This window comes from Engystomops pustulosus, chromosome 7 (assembly GCF_040894005.1).
Source record: "Engystomops pustulosus chromosome 7, aEngPut4.maternal, whole genome shotgun sequence".
Classification (NCBI taxonomy): domain Eukaryota; kingdom Metazoa; phylum Chordata; class Amphibia; order Anura; family Leptodactylidae; genus Engystomops; species Engystomops pustulosus.
In genome coordinates, this window is record NC_092417.1 from 69970327 (window position 1) to 69992844 (window position 22518).

A 22518-nucleotide genomic window follows, 5' to 3' on the forward strand; every position below is an offset into this window, starting at 1 on the left:
TTAATCCTACAATGTTCATAAAAGTAATTTAATGATGAACTTCAAACCTGCCCTTATAACCCATCTACTTAGGAAAGCCAATCACATGTATTAGATATGGACTTTTGCTGTGTGCCAAGGTTGATGCCACACATGGCATTTTTGCTCCGTTTGTAAGCATCTTAATAGATGAACAGATTCAAAGCTGCCAAATGCATGGTATGGTTTTTAAAACGCATGCTTAACCCCTTTCCGATTTTAGGGCACTTCTATAAAGAAAAGAGGAGACTCAATAAGGAAGACACTTTAATATAACAGATTTTATTACACATTTTGTTAATAGAGTCAGTAATTGATTATTTTACATAGTAAAACAGTTGATCACTTGTCACTTCATGTATAATCTAATGAAAAATTCCTGCTCTGCTACATGGAACTACAAGTCCCAGCATGACTTGTAGTTACATCCTGGACAGATCTCCAGAAAGCTAAATGCAATGATGTACAAGTGATTGCTTTAGAGAAATGTTTTCTCCCAATATGAGGGCTCCATAAGGTTTTTGGCCATTTTAAAACTCCATTGCAGTGATCCTTATTTTTCAATACCTCATTTCAATCCCCCACAAAGTAGATAACCCCATACAAGGGCCATTACACTCCTCCTGTTCAGCCATATGTAAGTTGAGGCAGGCCCCGCTTGTCAGATCTTCCCAACGTCCATGGACCTATTAGAACACTGAGCATCTTAAAAAAAGAAACTTTATAAGATATAAAATCACATAAACAGCATAAAGGAGAGTTCACTGTATAATGCAAACATCCACTATAAACAATCTGGCGGGACAGGAGGGGCGTAGAAATTTGCTGGACAAGCAGGTCTCTGGATGATGCTGTTCCTGGCGCTTGAACCACTTGCCCCTACAGGTCAGGCACCACACGGGTTGGCAGTAGAACTGCTGGCACTCTCCTTTGTTGGGCACGTAGCAGTACTTCACAAGCTTGATGTTGGCGTTAGTCTGCATACAGCCGATACAGGGCTCCAGTTCCCGGAATGAGTAGTTACAGGTATAACTTGTACGTACCTGATGACAAAGGGGATATGCAACACCCCTGCCAATATATGGGCAGAGGAGTAGCGAATAAGGCCCTCAACCTGTTAGAACCCATCTAGTGAGTCTGATCAACTCATAAAGAGGGAATGCAGTAAGTCTCAGGTAATCAGCAGCTGTAGATTCTGCCTGAACAGGCAAGGGTTAAATGGATGCGATTCTGTCTACCAATTGTATTGCACCATGTACACTGGAGTGTCATTGGAGAGTTAGCCACCCCCTGACCAGGATAACAAAACCCCTGAAAAGGGAGGGGCAAGTCCTCTTTTCCAGCCACCTCTGACCAGAGAGGTCAGTCAGTTCCAGAGATCTTAGCGCACATGCTCTTACCACAGGCCTCAGCTCTCACTATAGAGCACATCATGTCAGAGGAGAGAAACTGTCTGCGCACCATCAGCACTAACACTCAGCTAAACCCAGGATAAAAGCTGCACCTTCCACAACTGAACACAGCTCCATCCCAGCCTGCATCTGCTACCAGGCTGGTGACCCAATTCCTGAGGACCACTCCAGTAGTCGCTAATGTACCAATGGGGGGGGGGGGGGGGGGGGGTATTGGTGCTAATGTACCAATGGGGGGGGGGTATTGGTGCTAATGTACCAATGGGGGGGGGGGGGGTATTGGTGCTAATGTACCAATGGGGGGGGGGGGGGTATTGGTGCTAATGTACCAATGGGGGGGGGGGGGGTATTGGTGCTAATGTACCAATGGGGGGGGGGGGGGGTATTGGTGCTAATGTACCAATGGGGGGGGGGGGTATTGGTGCTAATGTACCAATGGGGGGGGGGGGGTATTGGTGCTAATGTACCAATGGGGGGGGGGGGGGTATTGGTGCTAATGTACCAATGGGGGGGGGGGGGGGGGGTATTGGTGCTAATGTACCAATGGGGGGGGGGGGGGGTATTGGTGCTAATGTACCAATGGGGGGGGGGGGGTATTGGTGCTAATGTACCAATGGGGGGGGGGGGTATTGGTGCTAATGTACCAATGGGGGGTGGTATTGGTGCTAATGTACCAATGGGGGGGGGGGTATTGGTGCTAATGTACCAATGGGGGGGGGGGTATTGGTGCTAATGTACCAATGGGGGGGGGGGGTATTGGTGCTAATGTACCAATGGGGGGGGGGTATTGGTGCTAATGTACCAATGGGGGGGGGGTATTGGTGCTAATGTACCAATGGGGGGGGGGGTATTGGTGCTAATGTACCAATGGGGGGGGGGGTATTGGTGCTAATGTACCAATGGGGGGGGGGGTATTGGTGCTAATGTACCAATGGGGGGGGGGGTATTGGTGCTAATGTACCAATGGGGGGGGGGGTATTGGTGCTAATGTACCAATGGGGGGGGGGTATTGGTGCTAATGTACCAATGGGGGGGGGGGTATTGGTGCTAATGTACCAATGGGGGGGGGGGTATTGGTGCTAATGTACCAATGGGGGGGGGGGTATTGGTGCTAATGTACCAATGGGGGGGGGGGTATTGGTGCTAATGTACCAAGGGGGGGGGGGTATTGGTGCTAATGTACCAATGGGGGGGTATTGGTGCTAATGTACCAATGGGGGGGTATTGGTGCTAATGTACCAATGGGGGGGTATTGGTGCTAATGTACCAATGGGGGGGTATTGGTGCTAATGTACCAATGGGGGGGTATTGGTGCTAATGTACCAATGGGGGGGTATTGGTGCTAATGTACCAATGGGGGGGTATTGGTGCTAATGTACCAATGGGGGGGTATTGGTGCTAATGTACCAATGGGGGGGTATTGGTGCTAATGTACCAATGGGGGGGTATTGGTGCTAATGTACCAATGGGGGGGTATTGGTGCTAATGTACCAATGGGGGGGTATTGGTGCTAATGTACCAATGGGGGGGTATTTGGTGCTAATGTACCAATGGGGGGGTATTGGTGCTAATGTACCAATGGGGGGGTATTGGTGCTAATGTACCAATGGGGGGGTATTGGTGCTAATGTACCAATGGGGGGGGTATTGGTGCTAATGTACCAATGGGGGGGTATTGGTGCTAATGTACCAATGGGGGGGTATTGGTGCTAATGTACCAATGGGGGGGTATTGGTGCTAATGTACCAATGGGGGGGTATTGGTGCTAATGTACCAATGGGGGGGTATTGGTGCTAATGTACCAATGGGGGGGTATTGGTGCTAATGTACCAATGGGGGGGTATTGGTGCTAATGTACCAATGGGGGGGTATTGGTGCTAATGTACCAATGGGGGGGTATTGGTGCTAATGTACCAATGGGGGGGTATTGGTGCTAATGTACCAATGGGGGGGTATTGGTGCTAATGTACCAATGGGGGGGTATTGGTGCTAATGTACCAATGGGGGGGTATTGGTGCTAATGTACCAATGGGGGGGTATTGGTGCTAATGTACCAATGGGGGGGTATTGGTGCTAATGTACCAATGGGGGGGTATTGGTGCTAATGTACCAATGGGGGGGTATTGGTGCTAATGTACCAATGGGGGGGTATTGGTGCTAATGTACCAATGGGGGGGTATTGGTGCTAATGTACCAATGGGGGGGTATTGGTGCTAATGTACCAATGGGGGGGTATTGGTGCTAATGTACCAATGGGGGGGTATTGGTGCTAATGTACCAATGGGGGGGTATTGGTGCTAATGTACCAATGGGGGGGTATTGGTGCTAATGTACCAATGGGGGGGTATTGGTGCTAATGTACCAATGGGGGGGTATTGGTGCTAATGTACCAATGGGGGGGTATTGGTGCTAATGTACCAATGGGGGGGTATTGGTGCTAATGTACCAATGGGGGGGTATTGGTGCTAATGTACCAATGGGGGGGTATTGGTGCTAATGTACCAATGGGGGGGTATTGGTGCTAATGTACCAATGGGGGGGTATTGGTGCTAATGTACCAATGGGGGGGTATTGGTGCTAATGTACCAATGGGGGGGTATTGGTGCTAATGTACCAATGGGGGGGTATTGGTGCTAATGTACCAATGGGGGGGTATTGGTGCTAATGTACCAATGGGGGGGTATTGGTGCTAATGTACCAATGGGGGGGTATTGGTGCTAATGTACCAATGGGGGGGTATTGGTGCTAATGTACCAATGGGGGGGTATTGGTGCTAATGTACCAATGGGGGGGTATTGGTGCTAATGTACCAATGGGGGGGTATTGGTGCTAATGTACCAATGGGGGGGTATTGGTGCTAATGTACCAATGGGGGGGTATTGGTGCTAATGTACCAATGGGGGGGTATTGGTGCTAATGTACCAATGGGGGGGTATTGGTGCTAATGTACCAATGGGGGGGTATTGGTGCTAATGTACCAATGGGGGGGTATTGGTGCTAATGTACCAATGGGGGGGTATTGGTGCTAATGTACCAATGGGGGGGTATTGGTGCTAATGTACCAATGGGGGGGTATTGGTGCTAATGTACCAATGGGGGGGTATTGGTGCTAATGTACCAATGGGGGGGTATTGGTGCTAATGTACCAATGGGGGGGTATTGGTGCTAATGTACCAATGGGGGGGTATTGGTGCTAATGTACCAATGGGGGGGTATTGGTGCTAATGTACCAATGGGGGGGTATTGGTGCTAATGTACCAATGGGGGGGTATTGGTGCTAATGTACCAATGGGGGGGTATTGGTGCTAATGTACCAATGGGGGGGTATTGGTGCTAATGTACCAATGGGGGGGGGGGATTGGTGCTAATGTACCAATGGGGGGGTATTGGTGCTAATGTACCAATGGGGGGGTATTGGTGCTAATGTACCAATGGGGGGGGGGGATTGGTGCTAATGTACCAATGGGGGGGTATTGGTGCTAATGTACCAGTGGGGGGGGGGGGGGTTGGTGCTAATGTACCAATGGGGGGGTATTGGTGCTAATGTACCAGTGGGGGGGGGGAATTGGTGCTAATGTACCAATGGGGGGGGGAGGTATTGGTGCTAATGTACCAATGGGGGGGGGATTGGTGCTAATGTACCAATGGGGGGGTATTGGTGCTAATGTACCAATGGGGGGGGGATTGGTGCTAATGTACCAATGGGGGGGGGGATTGGTGCTAATGTACCAATGGGGGGGATTGGTGCTAATGTACCAATGGGGGGGGGGAGCAACATCATGTGTGTGTGTGTGGGGGGGGGGTGAGTACCGAGAAGTTCAGATATGTAGGGATAAACACTTACCGACGGCACAGCTGCACGAAGTGCATTAAGAACCCCGCATGGTGCGCACTCACCCCAATAACGCAGCCGTGGCCCGCGTACATGATAGTGGATGAAGCCACGTTCTCGCTCACTAACCCGCCGGACAGCAGCTTCTGCTCGGTTATCCCGGCCGAGTGGATCTCATTGGCGGGAAACATGAAGCACACGGCGAACACCACGTGTAAACGTCCCGCCAAACTCTCCATTGCTGTGAGACGGCGGGAACATGTGCACACTTCCGGCCATGAAGGCGGCCGGGCATCGTGGGAGTTTTTATGTTGACATGGCAACCAATCACAGAACCGCTTTAATTTCTTTTGGGAATGAAAACTGGTCTGTGATTGGTTCTTATAGACAACAAGGATAGTTTTTTTTTTTAATGACAGAATGTATAAACTGTACTGTATGTATCCATGTATAAAGAAAAAGACTGCAGATCATCACTGAGTTCAGTCTTTAATAACAGAATTGTTTTAAATAAAGGAGCCTAATCTGCTCCAAGTCTATTATAATATGGTCAGACCACTTGGACTGGTCAGTGTGAACATGATCTCTTGATGGTGCTCTGGCAATACTTGCATACTTGAAAAAATGCATCTTATTTGCATGTTGGCTTTTTTAATGGGTTTTTGGTTAAAGTGTCTTAATTTGGCATTTTTGTCTGTGTTTTTTGGAGAGGCGTTTTTATTTCGGTCGTCAAAGCAGTTGAAAACGCATGTGTTTGTGGTCTCCGTTTTGAAACGCATGCGATTACATGCACAAAGCATAGAAAAAAAGATCACTGGTCTTTTACAAAGTCCAAGAGACACAGCTGAATGCAATTAATAAACATCAAGCAATGCATTTGAACATTTGAAAAACCGCATAAGGCTGGCGCCACACGTAGCGCTTTGTCTGCGCTCGCAAACGAAGACAAAGTCGCGCCCATCGGAGCGGGCCTCGGCCCGATCGCATCGGCGTTTCCATGGAAACGCCTACCCTCGGGAACGAGCCGACTGTGTTTTGCTTTAATTTAACGCGAAACACCGGCGGCTCGTTCCCGATCGCAGGCGTTTCCCTGGAAACGCATGTGCGTTCGGGCCGAGGACCTCCCCCTGTGCGCTAGCGTCGCGTTTTGACGGACGCCTAGCGGTACGCGTGACCGCGGCCTAAGGGTCAAGTCACACGTGGCGTTTTTAGATTGTTTTTAGGTAGTGCGTTTTCAGATCGTTAAAACACGCATTGGGTTTTTTTTAAATGCATGTGTTTTTTTGAAAACGCAGCCGTTTTTGTTCGGAAAACCAAACCAAATTCGGAAAACCAGACAAAAACAGATGCGTTTTCAAAAAACGGATGCCTTTTTTAACGATTTAACTAAAACCAACTAAAAATTTAACTTAAAAAGGCCGTTTTTGGGCCGTTTTTAAGCAGTCCGTTAAAATCCGCATGCGGTTTTTTTTTTACTGCATCCATTGATCACCTTTCCTCAGCTGTTGTATATGCGTTTCAAACGCAATGAAAACGCGGGTCAAAACACAACGTATGAACGCGCCCTTACAATGAGCCGTGGCTCATTGTAATGAATGATATGCAAAAACACCATATACTGCAATACAGTAGCATTGCAGTATATGGTAGGAACAATCGAACCATCTAGGGTTAATGTACCCTAGAGCAGTGTTCCCCAACCACCGGTCCATGGCCCAAGACCGGGCCATGGAACACCTGGTTCCAGGCCGCGCTGGACCTCTGTAAAAACAAACAAAAGAAAATATACTCACCTTCCCCGTTCCCCTGCAGCAGTCTTCTCTCCCATTACTTAATTTCCATGTAAATGCACTGTTCTATTGACGGTGAGCGAAGAGAAGACTGCTGCAGGGGAACAGGGAAGGTGAGTATTTTTTTTGTTTTTAGTTCAGCTGGGATAGTAGAAGGTGGGGGGGGGGCTTCTTCAGGAAATTGGACAATATAAGCTAGGCACACAGGGAGTTATGTGGGGCATGCAAACTTACATTTTTGGCTATGAAACAGAAACCAGACTGTATCCCCCCACCTACTGGTCCCTGGAGAAAATATATGTTTACAGCCGGTCCCTGGGCAAAAAAAGGTTGGGGACCACTGCCCTAGAGGGTCTAAAAAATAGTGAAAAACAAAAAGAAAAAAAAAAATGTAGAAAATTAATAAAATATTCAAAATTCAAATCACGCCCTTTTCCCTAGAACTGATCTAAAATATAATAAACAGTAAAAAAAATCACAGACACATTAGGTATCGCCGCGTCCCAAAATGCCCAATCTATCAAAATATATAACGGTTATGACCGGCGGTGACCTCCGAAACGGGAAATGTCGCCAAATGTCTGAAATGCGACTTTTACACCTTTTAACATGACATAAAAAAATGTAATGAAAAGTGATCAAAATGTTGCACAGTCCTCAAAATGGTAGCAATGAAAACGTCGGCTCATTTCTCAAAAAATGACACCTCCCCCAGCTCCGTAAACCAAAATTAAACATTCGTTTAATTTTTGAAAATGTATTAAAACGCAATAAAACCTGTATAAATTTGGTATCACCGCGATCGTACCAAACCAAAGAATACAGTAGAGGTGTTATTTGGAGCGCAGAGTGAAAGTCGTAAAAACTGAGCCCACAAGAACATGACGCACATGCATATTTTTTTTTCAATTTTTCTGCATTTTTTTTGTTAATAAATAACATCACAGGCAAGTAAAGTTTGTTCCGCACAAAATAAGCCCTCACACAGCTCTGTACACGGAAAAATTAAAAAGTTGTGGATTTTTGAAGGTAGAGAACGAGAAATGAGCAAAAAAATCCTGCGTCCTTAAGGGGTTAAAATAGCGTTAACACATATGTTTGTGAAACACGTGTGTTAACACTGTGTTAAGGCCGGTGATGCATGTGGCATTTATGTTGCGATATTGAAAATGCATGTGCTTGATTTGCATGCAGTTGTGTATCTTGGAATTTGTAAAAACACAGTGATTGTGTTCTCCATGCTGTTTGAGCATGTAATCACATGAGTTCCAAAACGCAGATCTCAAACACATGCGTTTTCAAAAACCAATATGAAAAGCAAGGATGCAAACATGAAAAGAAAAAAATGCACCTAAAACAGCACGTGTGTCACCGGCGTAACACATGCATTTTGTAAACACAATAGGGCACATTTACTTACACGGTCCATTCACAATCCAGCGGCGCGTTCTCCGACGCTGATTTGGGCTCTGCCAGGATTCACTAAGGTCATGCGCCCGATGTCCACCAGGTGTCGCTGCTGCTCTGAAGTACGCCGGAGTTCACCTCCTCCGTTTCGGTGTATGTGAGTGCTATTCTAGCGACACAAATTCTTTTTTAAATTCCACGTTTTTTCCTAGTGGTATTTTCACAAAATGACACCAGCTAGCAGCTTGTGTCGTTTTGGCCACCCACTGCATCTATCAATAGGCCTAAACCAGCGTATGATAAATCTCCCCCAATATGAGCATATGGTAGAGTTATGCAACTTTATTCTTTTATTACTTTTCCACACAATGGTGGACAGTTTCACAGTTGATTAATGTATTTACCTTTCTTCCATGCCACCATGGTGAATATTATTTCACATATCCGAGAAAGGTGGACGTATGCACTGGTGCCCCTAGGAGCTGTTGTTGGATACTATCTTGATAGATGGAATGATTCCAGGATGAGTCTTTTCAAGAATAAAAGTAAACTTTTCCAGAGGTAAGGCCATCCTTGTTTTCTTTGGGGTCTGGCAATGTGCATAGTACTGGTATGCTGGAAGTGTTGTACCACAGAAAAATAATATCATACACATAAAATATAGTCTTTGTGTAATGAAAACTTCATCAAATTTCTGAGGCTTGACATTTCATATTGCAACACTACAGTAATATATATATATCATATTCAATTAAAAACACTCTTGTAATGATTCATAGATTTTGTTACAGTTGTATGCAGTTTAGACAACCCTCTCGGAGGTGAACAGAGCAGACACACTTTACTTGCACACCTACATTGTAACATACTACAGACCCTATTCTTGATTTACTGTTTTTTTGTTTTCTTATTCCTTTTTTTTTTCTTCTCTCTGCAGGGAACTGAAACACAATGAAGAGGCATGGAAGTAAAACTAGGAGGCTGCTACAGCAATGTTGTAATGATCAAAAGTCATGTTCTTCAAAGTTTAAAGCACACAATATAATAAATGGTATTTGGAGTAAAAGTATATCCTCAATATTACTTGGTGAAGATAGACAATGTTCACCTGGTTCTTGTCTAGGTCTCCTGCAATGTGCTGTTTTGATGCCACATGAGGGGGGCAACCTGGGCTCAAATAAAGAAAAAATGTTTATCATTCAATGTTTTTTGTTTGTTTGTTTTTTTTCTGGGTGGTCTAGAATCCACTCTTACCCTAATAAGAGCTTTTCTTAGTACTGACCTTCGCTCTACCTGGGCCTCAAGATTTGATAATACTTGGAGCTCCAGTCTTGGCTCATAGTGTCATACCCTGATACGGTGGTGTTGCACACTGGGATGTTTGGAGTTAACATGTTTTTAACATGTAACATGACTTTGTTTTCTTTGAAGTCACTAAGTTCTCTCATAAATTGGTATTTTTTCCAATTTTGTATAAATGTAAGTTAATAAATTATGTACATCGACTTTTGTAAAATCTTTTCTTTCAACTCAAACAAAGCTTGCTCCCACAATAGCCAACATAGAAACGGTGATCTTACAGTAGGAAATATTGTTATAGTAGTACCACAGTAGCCAATATAGTAACTGTGCCTCCATATTAACAAATAAAGAGGGTGTAAGAGAAAGTGTGGAATGGTGGAATACATAGCAAAATACACATTGGATTGAAAAAATTAAAAAATGTGTCATATTTTTCAAAAATCTATCCAATGAAACCAAGCACCTCATCTGCCCATCCCTTAGGCGGGGGCAACTTAGAAACCTTAAAGGAAACCTACCATTTCAAATGGTAGGTTTAAGCTGTAAACACCGAGCACCAGCTCAGGGTGAGCTGGTGCCGGTGCTTAGTTTCGTTAGTGTTAAAACCGCGGTATCGCGGTTTTAACACTTTTTAAACTTTATAGCAGAAGCCGCTTCGGCGCTGCGCGCAACGCCTGCGGCATTTCCTATGTAGGCGCGCGCACGATCGTGCGCACGCAGCGCCGAAGCAGTTTATGCTTTAAAGTTTAAAAAGTGTTAAAACCGCGATACCGCGGTTTTAACACTAACGAAACTAAGCACCGGCACCAGCTCACCCTGAGCTGGTGCTCGGTGTTTACAGCTTAAACCTACCATTTGAAATGGTAGGTTTCCTTTAAAGGGTATCTACTACTAGGATGAAGGATTGTATGCAAATGAACCTGAGGGGCTCCAGGTTCCATAGGTATTAATGGAGCGTGGAGCCCCACAGACTCATTTCTATACAGTTTTTCATCCTGGTGGTAGATGTCCTTTAAATGGGAACCCCCATTTTTATCACAGTTTCAGATTCCCCAGGAAAAATTACATTGATTTAACCTAGAGCTTTTTCAATTTTGGTGACGGCTGGCACTCCCAACGCCAAAAGTCCAAATGTGTTGAAAAAGGGGTTATTTCGATAAATACACGAGATTCAAAATCTGAAAATAGACATATGCAATTCTTTTTCTAAGAGCCATGTTACCAAATTTAAGCACTTCTCTCTCTTAAGGACTTCTCCCGAGCTGCACCAATTCCATGGAATACCGAACCCCCAAAGCTTCAAACGTGCTCTTAAAACCCATTTATTGAGGCAGGCCTATCACACTCGCTAACCGCATGCAACCTGTAACTCTTTATTAACCAATTCTAGGTACTTCTCATGTCTGTTTTCCAGAAAATGTCAGGTTCCTATTGTTTCATATGACGGTTTGTACTCAGTAATGTCTTGTTTTATTTGAATATGCTCCCCAGAATCTGTCACTTTCTAAAGATTATTATAGTGTCCAGTCATACAAGAGAATAGAACACATATGTATTGCATTAGGAGGTGGCGGTATTGGGGGTTCTATGGCGATTATGTGAGCCTCACGGTTTTATAGTTCAGGTGCAGTACTGCCGACAACCAACACCCCGATTTATTTGTTGTGCCATAAGGATGTACATACATCCCCACAATTGTTGTGTGAATGCAGCTTAATTGTGAAGGCCCAGTTTTATCCTCTTAATGCGTTATTACCTTCACGTATATCATAATTCCATTAAAGGGAACCTACCACCACGATTCTACCTATAAAAGGTAGAACAGGTGGTAGGTGGATGTAAGGGTCGTGAGGATAGCTCTTTTTAGAGCTAATCCTCACGTCCCCGCTAACTTTTGGTAAACTTTATTGAACTAATATGGAAATTTAGTTATGCGGCTACTGGGGCGTACAGTAGCCGGGCACGAGGCTACACAGCGCGGCTACTCCACGCCCCAGTAGCGACATTACTCCTCCTACCCTGTTGTGTGCGGCGCACAGCTCCTCGTAGCTGCGCGCCCTCATCCGTAGCCGGCTTGTCCAACAGGGTAGGAGGAGTAACGTCGCTACTGGGGCGTGGAGTAGCCGCACTGTGTAGCCTCCTGCCCAGCTACTCCACGCCCCAGTAGCCGCAAAACTACATTTACATATTAGTTCAATAAAGTTTACCAAAAGTTAGCGGGGACGTGAGGATTAACTCTAAAAAGAGCTATCCTCGCGTCCCTTACATCCACCTACCACCCGTTCTACCTTTATAGGTAGAATCGTGGTGGTAGGTTCCCTTTAAATATGTATGAAGAGGGTTGACAAGCGGTACCCTCTCCATACACGGTGAGCAGTGGTGGATTAAGTGTCCCATTGCCTTTTCACACAACTAGGGCCCCCTCCCCACCGCCCAAACCAACATGTGCCCAGATGTTAGGACTTTGAATACTACTCTATATCCTTAATCCTACAATGTTCATAAAAGTAATTTAATGATGAACTTCAAACCTGCCCTTATAACCCATCTACTTAGGAAAGCCAATCACATGTATTAGATATGGACTTTTGCTGTGTGCCAAGGTTGATGCCACACATGGCATTTTTGCTCCGTTTGTAAGCATCTTAATAGATGAACAGATTCAAAGCTGCCAAATGCATGGTATGGTTTTTAAAACGCATGCTTAACCCCTTTCCGATTTTAGGGCACTTCTATAAAGAAAAGAGGAGACTCAATAAGGAAGACACTTTAATATAACAGATTTTATTACACATTTTGTTAATAGAGTCAGTAATTGATTATTTTACATAGTAAAACAGTTGATCACTTGTCACTTCATGTATAATCTAATGAAAAATTCCTGCTCTGCTACATGGAACTACAAGTCCCAGCATGACTTGTAGTTACATCCTGGACAGATCTCCAGAAAGCTAAATGCAATGATGTACAAGTGATTGCTTTAGAGAAATGTTTTCTCCCAATATGAGGGCTCCATAAGGTTTTTGGCCATTTTAAAACTCCATTGCAGTGATCCTTATTTTTCAATACCTCATTTCAATCCCCCACAAAGTAGATAACCCCATACAAGGGCCATTACACTCCTCCTGTTCAGCCATATGTAAGTTGAGGCAGGCCCCGCTTGTCAGATCTTCCCAACGTCCATGGACCTATTAGAACACTGAGCATCTTAAAAAAAGAAACTTTATAAGATATAAAATCACATAAACAGCATAAAGGAGAGTTCACTGTATAATGCAAACATCCACTATAAACAATCTGGCGGGACAGGAGGGGCGTAGAAATTTGCTGGACAAGCAGGTCTCTGGATGATGCTGTTCCTGGCGCTTGAACCACTTGCCCCTACAGGTCAGGCACCACACGGGTTGGCAGTAGAACTGCTGGCACTCTCCTTTGTTGGGCACGTAGCAGTACTTCACAAGCTTGATGTTGGCGTTAGTCTGCATACAGCCGATACAGGGCTCCAGTTCCCGGAATGAGTAGTTACAGGTATAACTTGTACGTACCTGATGACAAAGGGGATATGCAACACCCCTGCCAATATATGGGCAGAGGAGTAGCGAATAAGGCCCTCAACCTGTTAGAACCCATCTAGTGAGTCTGATCAACTCATAAAGAGGGAATGCAGTAAGTCTCAGGTAATCAGCAGCTGTAGATTCTGCCTGAACAGGCAAGGGTTAAATGGATGCGATTCTGTCTACCAATTGTATTGCACCATGTACACTGGAGTGTCATTGGAGAGTTAGCCACCCCCTGACCAGGATAACAAAACCCCTGAAAAGGGAGGGGCAAGTCCTCTTTTCCAGCCACCTCTGACCAGAGAGGTCAGTCAGTTCCAGAGATCTTAGCGCACATGCTCTTACCACAGGCCTCAGCTCTCACTATAGAGCACATCATGTCAGAGGAGAGAAACTGTCTGCGCACCATCAGCACTAACACTCAGCTAAACCCAGGATAAAAGCTGCACCTTCCACAACTGAACACAGCTCCATCCCAGCCTGCATCTGCTACCAGGCTGGTGACCCAATTCCTGAGGACCACTCCAGTAGTCGCTAATGTACCAATGGGGGGAGGGGGGGGTATTGGTGCTAATGTACCAATGGGGGGGGGGGGGGGGTATTGGTGCTAATGTACCAATGGGGGGAGGGGGGGGTATTGGTGCTAATGTACCAATGGGGGGAGGGGGGGGTATTGGTGCTAATGTACCAATGGGGGGGGGGGGGGGGGGTATTGGTGCTAATGTACCAATGGGGGGGTATTGGTGCTAATGTACCAATGGGGGGGGGGGGGGGGTATTGGTGCTAATGTACCAATGGGGGGAGGGGGGGGTATTGGTGCTAATGTACCAATGGGGGGGGGGGGTATTGGTGCTAATGTACCAATGGGGGGGGGGGGGGGGGTATTGGTGCTAATGTACCAATGGGGGGGGGGGTATTGGTGCTAAGGTACCAATGGGGGGGGGGGGTATTGGTGCTAAGGTACCAATGGGGGGGTATTGGTGCTAAGGTACCAATGGGGGGGGTATTGGTGCTAAGGTACCAATGGGGGGGGTATTGGTGCTAAGGTACCAATGGGGGGGGTATTGGTGCTAAGGTACCAATGGGGGGGGTATTGGTGCTAAGGTACCAATGGGGGGGGTATTGGTGCTAAGGTACCAATGGGGGGGGTATTGGTGCTAAGGTACCAATGGGGGGGGTATTGGTGCTAAGGTACCAATGGGGGGGGTATTGGTGCTAAGGTACCAATGGGGGGGGTATTGGTGCTAAGGTACCAATGGGGGGGGTATTGGTGCTAAGGTACCAATGGGGGGGGTATTGGTGCTAAGGTACCAATGGGGGGGGTATTGGTGCTAAGGTACCAATGGGGGGGGTATTGGTGCTAAGGTACCAATGGGGGGGGTATTGGTGCTAAGGTACCAATGGGGGGGTATTGGTGCTAAGGTACCAATGGGGGGGTATTGGTGCTAAGGTACCAATGGGGGGGTATTGGTGCTAAGGTACCAATGGGGGGGTATTGGTGCTAAGGTACCAATGGGGGGGTATTGGTGCTAAGGTACCAATGGGGGGGTATTGGTGCTAAGGTACCAATGGGGGGGTATTGGTGCTAAGGTACCAATGGGGGGGTATTGGTGCTAAGGTACCAATGGGGGGGTATTGGTGCTAAGGTACCAATGGGGGGGTATTGGTGCTAAGGTACCAATGGGGGGGTATTGGTGCTAAGGTACCAATGGGGGGGTATTGGTGCTAAGGTACCAATGGGGGGGTATTGGTGCTAAGGTACCAATGGGGGGGGTATTGGTGCTAAGGTACCAATGGGGGGGTATTGGTGCTAAGGTACCAATGGAGGGGTATTGGTGCTAAGGTACCAATGGGGGGGTATTGGTGCTAAGGTACCAATGGGGGGGTATTGGTGCTAAGGTACCAATGGGGGGGTATTGGTGCTAAGGTACCAATGGGGGGGTATTGGTGCTAAGGTACCAATGGGGGGGTATTGGTGCTAAGGTACCAATGGGGGGGTATTGGTGCTAAGGTACCAATGGGGGGGTATTGGTGCTAAGGTACCAATGGGGGGGTATTGGTGCTAAGGTACCAATGGGGGGGTATTGGTGCTAAGGTACCAATGGGGGGGTATTGGTGCTAAGGTACCAATGGGGGGGTATTGGTGCTAAGGTACCAATGGGGGGGGTATTGGTGCTAAGGTACCAATGGGGGGGTATTGGTGCTAAGGTACCAATGGGGGGGTATTGGTGCTAAGGTACCAATGGGGGGGTATTGGTGCTAAGGTACCAATGGGGGGGTATTGGTGCTAAGGTACCAATGGGGGGGTATTGGTGCTAAGGTACCAATGGGGGGGTATTGGTGCTAAGGTACCAATGGGGGGGTATTGGTGCTAAGGTACCAATGGGGGGGTATTGGTGCTAAGGTACCAATGGGGGGGTATTGGTGCTAAGGTACCAATGGGGGGGTATTGGTGCTAAGGTACCAATGGGGGGGTATTGGTGCTAATGTACCAATGGGGGGGTATTGGTGCTAATGTACCAATGGGGGGGTATTGGTGCTAATGTACCAATGGGGGGGTATTGGTGCTAATGTACCAATGGGGGGGTATTGGTGCTAATGTACCAATGGGGGGGTATTGGTGCTAATGTACCAATGGGGGGGTATTGGTGCTAATGTACCAATGGGGGGGTATTGGTGCTAATGTACCAATGGGGGGGTATTGGTGCTAATGTACCAATGGGGGGGTATTGGTGCTAATGTACCAATGGGGGGGTATTGGTGCTAATGTACCAATGGGGGGGTATTGGTGCTAATGTACCAATGGGGGGGTATTGGTGCTAATGTACCAATGGGGGGGTATTGGTGCTAATGTACCAATGGGGGGGTATTGGTGCTAATGTACCAATGGGGGGGTATTGGTGCTAATGTACCAATGGGGGGGTATTGGTGCTAATGTACCAATGGGGGGGTATTGGTGCTAATGTACCAATGGGGGGGTATTGGTGCTAATGTACCAATGGGGGGGTATTGGTGCTAATGTACCAATGGGGGGGTATTGGTGCTAATGTACCAATGGGGGGGTATTGGTGCTAATGTACCAATGGGGGGGTATTGGTGCTAATGTACCAATGGGGGGGTATTGGTGCTAATGTACCAATGGGGGGGTATTGGTGCTAATGTACCAATGGGGGGGTATTGGTGCTAATGTACCAATGGGGGGGTATTGGTGCTAATGTACCAATGGGGGGGTATTGGTGCTAATGTACCAATGGGGGGGTATTGGTGCTAATGTACCAATGGGGGGGTATTGGTGCTAATGTACCAATGGGGGGGTATTGGTGCTAATGTACCAATGGGGGGGTATTGGTGCTAATGTACCAATGGGGGGGTATTGGTGCTAATGTACCAATGGGGGGGTATTGGTGCTAATGTACCAATGGGGGGGTATTGGTGCTAATGTACCAATGGGGGGGTATTGGTGCTAATGTACCAATGGGGGGGTATTGGTGCTAATGTACCAATGGGGGGGTATTGGTGCTAATGTACCAATGGGGGGGTATTGGTGCTAATGTACCAATGGGGGGGTATTGGTGCTAATGTACCAATGGGGGGGTATTGGTGCTAATGTACCAATGGGGGGGTATTGGTGCTAATGTACCAATGGGGGGGTATTGGTGCTAATGTACCAATGGGGGGGTATTGGTGCTAATGTACCAATGGGGGGGTATTGGTGCTAATGTACCAATGGGGGGGTATTGGTGCTAATGTACCAATGGGGGGGTATTGGTGCTAATGTACCAATGGGGGGGTATTGGTGCTAATGTACCAATGGGGGGGTATTGGTGCTAATGTACCAATGGGGGGGTATTGGTGCTAATGTACCAATGGGGGGGTATTGGTGCTAATGTACCAATGGGGGGGTATTGGTGCTAATGTACCAATGGGGGGGTATTGGTGCTAATGTACCAATGGGGGGGTATTGGTGCTAATGTACCAATGGGGGGGGTATTGGTGCTAATGTACCAATGGGGGGGGTATTGGTGCTAATGTACCAATGGGGGGGGTATTGGTGCTAATGTACCAATGGGGGGGGTATTGGTGCTAATGTACCAATGGGGGGGGTATTGGTGCTAATGTACCAATGGGGGGGGTATTGGTGCTAATGTACCAATGGGGGGGTATTGGTGCTAATGTACCAATGGGGGGGTATTGGTGCTAATGTACCAATGGGGGGGGTATTGGTGCTAATGTACCAATGGGGGGGGGGTATTGGTGCTAATGTACCAATGGGGGGGGGGTATTGGTGCTAATGTACCAATGGGGGGGTATTGGTGCTAATGTACCAATGGGGGGGGTATTGGTGCTAATGTACCAATGGGGGGGGTATTGGTGCTAATGTACCAATGGGGGGGGTATTGGTGCTAATGTACCAATGGGGGGGGTATTGGTGCTAATGTACCAATGGGGGGGGTATTGGTGCTAATGTACCAATGGGGGGGGGTATTGGTGCTAATGTACCAATGGGGGGGGGTATTGGTGCTAATGTACCAATGGGGGGGATTGGTGCTAATGTACCAATGGGGGGGTATTGGTGCTAATGTACCAATGGGGGGGTATTGGTGCTAATGTACCAATGGGGGGGTATTGGTGCTAATGTACCAATGGGGGGGGGTATTGGTGCTAATGTACCAATGGGGGGGGGGTATTGGTGCCAATGTACCAATGGGGGGTATTGGTGCCAATGTACCAATGGGGGGTATTGGTGCCAATGTACCAATGGGGGGGGGGGAGCAACATCATGTGTGTGTGGGGGGGGGGGGTGAGTACCGAGAAGTTCAGATATGTAGGGATAAACACTTACCGACGGCACAGCTGCACGAAATGCATTAAGAACCCCGCATGGTGCGCACTCACCCCAATAACGCAGCCGTGGCCCGCGTACATGATAGTGGATGAAGCCACGTTCTCGCTCACTAACCCGCCGGACAGCAGCTTCTGCTCGGTTATCCCGGCCGAGTGGATCTCATTGGCGGGAAACATGAAGCACACGGCGAACACCACGTGTAAACGTCCCGCCAAACTCTCCAGTGCTGTGAGACGGCGGGAACATGTGCACACTTCCGGCCATGAAGGCGGCCGGGCATCGTGGGAGTTTTTATGTTGACATGGCAACCAATCACAGAACCGCTTTAATTTCTTTTGGAAATGAAAACTGGTCTGTGATTGGTTCTTATAGACAACAAGGATAGTTTTTTTTTTAATGACAGAATGTATAAACTGTACTGTATGTATCCATGTATAAAGAAAAAGACTGCAGATCATCACTGAGTTCAGTCTTTAATAACAGAATTGTTTTAAATAAAGGAGCCTAATCTGCTCCAAGTCTATTATAATATGGTCAGACCACTTGGACTGGTCAGTGTGAACATGATCTCTTGATGGTGCTCTGGCAATACTTGCATACTTGAAAAAATGCATCTTATTTGCATGTTGGCTTTTTTAATGGGTTTTTGGTTAAAGTGTCTTAATTTGGCATTTTTGTCTGTGTTTTTTGGAGAGGCGTTTTTATTTCGGTCGTCAAAGCAGTTGAAAACGCATGTGTTTGTGGTCTCCGTTTTGAAACGCATGCGATTACATGCACAAAGCATAGAAAAAAAGATCACTGGTCTTTTACAAAGTCCAAGAGACACAGCTGAATGCAATTAATAAACATCAAGCAATGCATTTGAACATTTGAAAAACCGCATAAGGCTGGCGCCACACGTAGAGCTTTGTCTGCGCTCGCAAACGAAGACAAAGTCGCGCCCATCGGAGCGGGCCTCGGCCCGATCGCATCGGCGTTTCCATGGAAACGCCTACCCTCGGGAACGAGCCGACGGTGTTTTGCTTTAATTTAACGCGAAACACCGGCGGCTCGTTCCCGATCGCAGGCGTTTCCCTGGAAACGCATGTGCGTTCGGGCCGAGGACCTCCCCCTGTGCGCTAGCGTCGCGTTTTGACGGACGCCTAGCGGTACGCGTGACCGCGGCCTAAGGGTCAAGTCACACGTGGCGTTTTTAGATTGTTTTTAGGTAGTGCGTTTTCAGATCGTTAAAACACGCATTGGGTTTTTTTTAAATGCATGTGTTTTTTTGAAAACGCAGCCGTTTTTGTTCGGAAAACCAAACCAAATTCGGAAAACCAGACAAAAACAGATGCGTTTTCAAAAAACGGATGCCTTTTTTAACGATTTAACTAAAACCAACTAAAAATTTAACTTAAAAAGGCCGTTTTTGGGCCGTTTTTAAGCAGTCCGTTAAAATCTGCATGCGTTTTTTTTTTTACTGCATCCATTGATCACCTTTCCTCAGCTGTTGTATATGCGTTTCAAACGCAATGAAAACGCGGGTCAAAACACAACGTATGAACGCGCCCTTACAATGAGCCGTGGCTCATTGTAATGAATGATATGCAAAAACACCATATACTGCAATACAGTAGCATTGCAGTATATGGTAGGAACAATCGAACCATCTAGGGTTAATGTACCCTAGAGGGTCTAAAAAATAGTGAAAAACAAAAAGAAAAAAAAAAATGTAGAAAATTAATAAAATATTCAAAATTCAAATCACGCCCTTTTCCCTAGAACTGATCTAAAATATAATAAACAGTAAAAAAAATCACAGACACATTAGGTATCGCCGCGTCCCAAAATGCCCAATCTATCAAAATATATAACGGTTATGACCGGCGGTGACCTCCGAAACGGGAAATGTCGCCAAATGTCTGAAATGCGACTTTTACACCTTTTAACATGACATAAAAAAATGTAATGAAAAGTGATCAAAATGTTGCACAGTCCTCAAAATGGTAGCAATGAAAACGTCGGCTCATTTCTCAAAAAATGACACCTCCCCCAGCTCCGTAAACCAAAATTAAACATTCGTTTAATTTTTGAAAATGTATTAAAACGCAATAAAACCTGTATAAATTTGGTATCACCGCGATCGTACCAAACCAAAGAATACAGTAGAGGTGTTATTTGGAGCGCAGAGTGAAAGTCGTAAAAACTGAGCCCACAAGAACATGACGCACATGCATATTTTTTTTTCAATTTTTCTGCATTTTTTTTGTTAATAAATAACATCACAGGCAAGTAAAGTTTGTTCCGCACAAAATAAGCCCTCACACAGCTCTGTACACGGAAAAATTAAAAAGTTGTGGATTTTTGAAGGTAGAGAACGAGAAATGAGCAAAAAAATCCTGCGTCCTTAAGGGGTTAAAATAGCGTTAACACATATGTTTGTGAAACACGTGTGTTAACACTGTGTTAAGGCCGGTGATGCATGTGGCATTTATGTTGCGATATTGAAAATGCATGTGCTTGATTTGCATGCAGTTGTGTATCTTGGAATTTGTAAAAACACAGTGATTGTGTTCTCCATGCTGTTTGAGCATGTAATCACATGAGTTCCAAAACGCAGATCTCAAACACATGCGTTTTCAAAAACCAATATGAAAAGCAAGGATGCAAACATGAAAAGAAAAAAATGCACCTAAAACAGCACGTGTGTCACCGGCGTAACACATGCATTTTGTAAACACAATAGGGCACATTTACTTACACGGTCCATTCACAATCCAGCGGCGCGTTCTCCGACGCTGATTTGGGCTCTGCCAGGATTCACTAAGGTCATGCGCCCGATGTCCACCAGGTGTCGCTGCTGCTCTGAAGTACGCCGGAGTTCACCTCCTCCGTTTCGGTGTATGTGAGTGCTATTCTAGCGACACAAATTCTTTTTTAAATTCCACGTTTTTTCCTAGTGGTATTTTCACAAAATGACACCAGCTAGCAGCTTGTGTCGTTTTGGCCACCCACTGCATCTATCAATAGGCCTAAACCAGCGTATGATAAATCTCCCCCAATATGAGCATATGGTAGAGTTATGCAACTTTATTCTTTTATTACTTTTCCACACAATGGTGGACAGTTTCACAGTTGATTAATGTATTTACCTTTCTTCCATGCCACCATGGTGAATATTATTTCACATATCCGAGAAAGGTGGACGTATGCACTGGTGCCCCTAGGAGCTGTTGTTGGATACTATCTTGATAGATGGAATGATTCCAGGATGAGTCTTTTCAAGAATAAAAGTAAACTTTTCCAGAGGTAAGGCCATCCTTGTTTTCTTTGGGGTCTGGCAATGTGCATAGTACTGGTATGCTGGAAGTGTTGTACCACAGAAAAATAATATCATACACATAAAATATAGTCTTTGTGTAATGAAAACTTCATCAAATTTCTGAGGCTTGACATTTCATATTGCAACACTACAGTAATATATATATATCATATTCAATTAAAAACACTCTTGTAATGATTCATAGATTTTGTTACAGTTGTATGCAGTTTAGACAACCCTCTCGGAGGTGAACAGAGCAGACACACTTTACTTGCACACCTACATTGTAACATACTACAGACCCTATTCTTGATTTACTGTTTTTTTGTTTTCTTATTCCTTTTTTTTTTCTTCTCTCTGCAGGGAACTGAAACACAATGAAGAGGCATGGAAGTAAAACTAGGAGGCTGCTACAGCAATGTTGTAATGATCAAAAGTCATGTTCTTCAAAGTTTAAAGCACACAATATAATAAATGGTATTTGGAGTAAAAGTATATCCTCAATATTACTTGGTGAAGATAGACAATGTTCACCTGGTTCTTGTCTAGGTCTCCTGCAATGTGCTGTTTTGATGCCACATGAGGGGGGCAACCTGGGCTCAAATAAAGAAAAAATGTTTATCATTCAATGTTTTTTGTTTGTTTGTTTTTTTTCTGGGTGGTCTAGAATCCACTCTTACCCTAATAAGAGCTTTTCTTAGTACTGACCTTCGCTCTACCTGGGCCTCAAGATTTGATAATACTTGGAGCTCCAGTCTTGGCTCATAGTGTCATACCCTGATACGGTGGTGTTGCACACTGGGATGTTTGGAGTTAACATGTTTTTAACATGTAACATGACTTTGTTTTCTTTGAAGTCACTAAGTTCTCTCATAAATTGGTATTTTTTCCAATTTTGTATAAATGTAAGTTAATAAATTATGTACATCGACTTTTGTAAAATCTTTTCTTTCAACTCAAACAAAGCTTGCTCCCACAATAGCCAACATAGAAACGGTGATCTTACAGTAGGAAATATTGTTATAGTAGTACCACAGTAGCCAATATAGTAACT

General features: G+C 45.7%; 3 protein-coding genes and 1 long non-coding RNA gene across 6 annotated transcripts; 2 read left to right on the forward strand and 2 right to left on the reverse strand.

Moving 5' to 3' along the window:
* Nucleotides 1-284: 284 nt before the first annotated feature.
* On the reverse strand, nt 285-5596 carry LOC140070216 (E3 ubiquitin-protein ligase TM129-like). 3 transcript variants are annotated; one of them, XR_011848888.1, is made up of 2 exons: nt 5327-5596; nt 285-1089 (listed from the first exon to the last, which is right to left on the reverse strand). XR_011848888.1 is itself a non-coding variant. In XM_072116566.1 (2 exons), exons 1-2 carry the CDS (start codon nt 5498-5500, stop codon nt 780-782), a joined length of 456 nt encoding a protein of 151 aa, XP_071972667.1. In that variant the 5' UTR covers nt 5501-5563; the 3' UTR covers nt 285-779. The 3 variants fall into 3 exon arrangements, 1 of the variants encoding a protein (XP_071972667.1); XR_011848889.1 differs by having other exon boundaries at nt 5274-5596; XM_072116566.1 differs by having other exon boundaries at nt 285-1061; nt 5327-5563.
* A 1558-nt stretch (nt 5597-7154) lies between these two features.
* On the forward strand, nt 7155-9661 carry LOC140070217 (NADH dehydrogenase [ubiquinone] 1 beta subcomplex subunit 1-like). Its single transcript, XM_072116567.1, has 2 exons — nt 7155-9019; nt 9396-9661. Exons 1-2 carry the CDS (start codon nt 8853-8855, stop codon nt 9427-9429), a joined length of 201 nt encoding a protein of 66 aa, XP_071972668.1. The 5' UTR covers nt 7155-8852; the 3' UTR covers nt 9430-9661.
* A 2867-nt stretch (nt 9662-12528) lies between these two features.
* LOC140070218 (uncharacterized) lies at nt 12529-18483 on the reverse strand. Its single transcript, XR_011848890.1, has 2 exons — nt 18214-18483; nt 12529-13333 (listed from the first exon to the last, which is right to left on the reverse strand). It is a non-coding gene; the product is annotated as an uncharacterized lncRNA (long non-coding RNA).
* Nucleotides 18484-19218: 735 nt separating this feature from the next.
* LOC140070219 (NADH dehydrogenase [ubiquinone] 1 beta subcomplex subunit 1-like) lies at nt 19219-22093 on the forward strand. The gene is made up of 2 exons (XM_072116568.1): nt 19219-21451; nt 21828-22093. The coding sequence occupies exons 1-2, from the start codon at nt 21285-21287 to the stop codon at nt 21859-21861; spliced, it is 201 nt and encodes a 66-aa protein (XP_071972669.1). The 5' UTR covers nt 19219-21284; the 3' UTR covers nt 21862-22093.
* The last annotated feature ends 425 nt before the right edge of the window (nt 22094-22518 follow it).

Excerpts from the sequence above, each read along its gene's own strand:
- LOC140070216 (XM_072116566.1), bottom strand. The coding sequence starts at position 5,500 with ATGGAGAGTTTGGCGGGACGTTTACACGTGGTGTTCGCCGTGTGCTTC. Across the intron at positions 1,062-5,326 it reads GCCACGGCTGCGTTATTGGG|GTACGTACAAGTTATACCTG; the intron begins GTGAGTGCGCAC and ends CTTTGTCATCAG.
- LOC140070217 (XM_072116567.1), top strand. The coding sequence starts at position 8,853 with ATGTATTTACCTTTCTTCCATGCCACCATGGTGAATATTATTTCACAT. Across the intron at positions 9,020-9,395 it reads AAAAGTAAACTTTTCCAGAG|GGAACTGAAACACAATGAAG; the intron begins GTAAGGCCATCC and ends TTCTCTCTGCAG.
- LOC140070219 (XM_072116568.1), top strand. The coding sequence starts at position 21,285 with ATGTATTTACCTTTCTTCCATGCCACCATGGTGAATATTATTTCACAT. Across the intron at positions 21,452-21,827 it reads AAAAGTAAACTTTTCCAGAG|GGAACTGAAACACAATGAAG; the intron begins GTAAGGCCATCC and ends TTCTCTCTGCAG.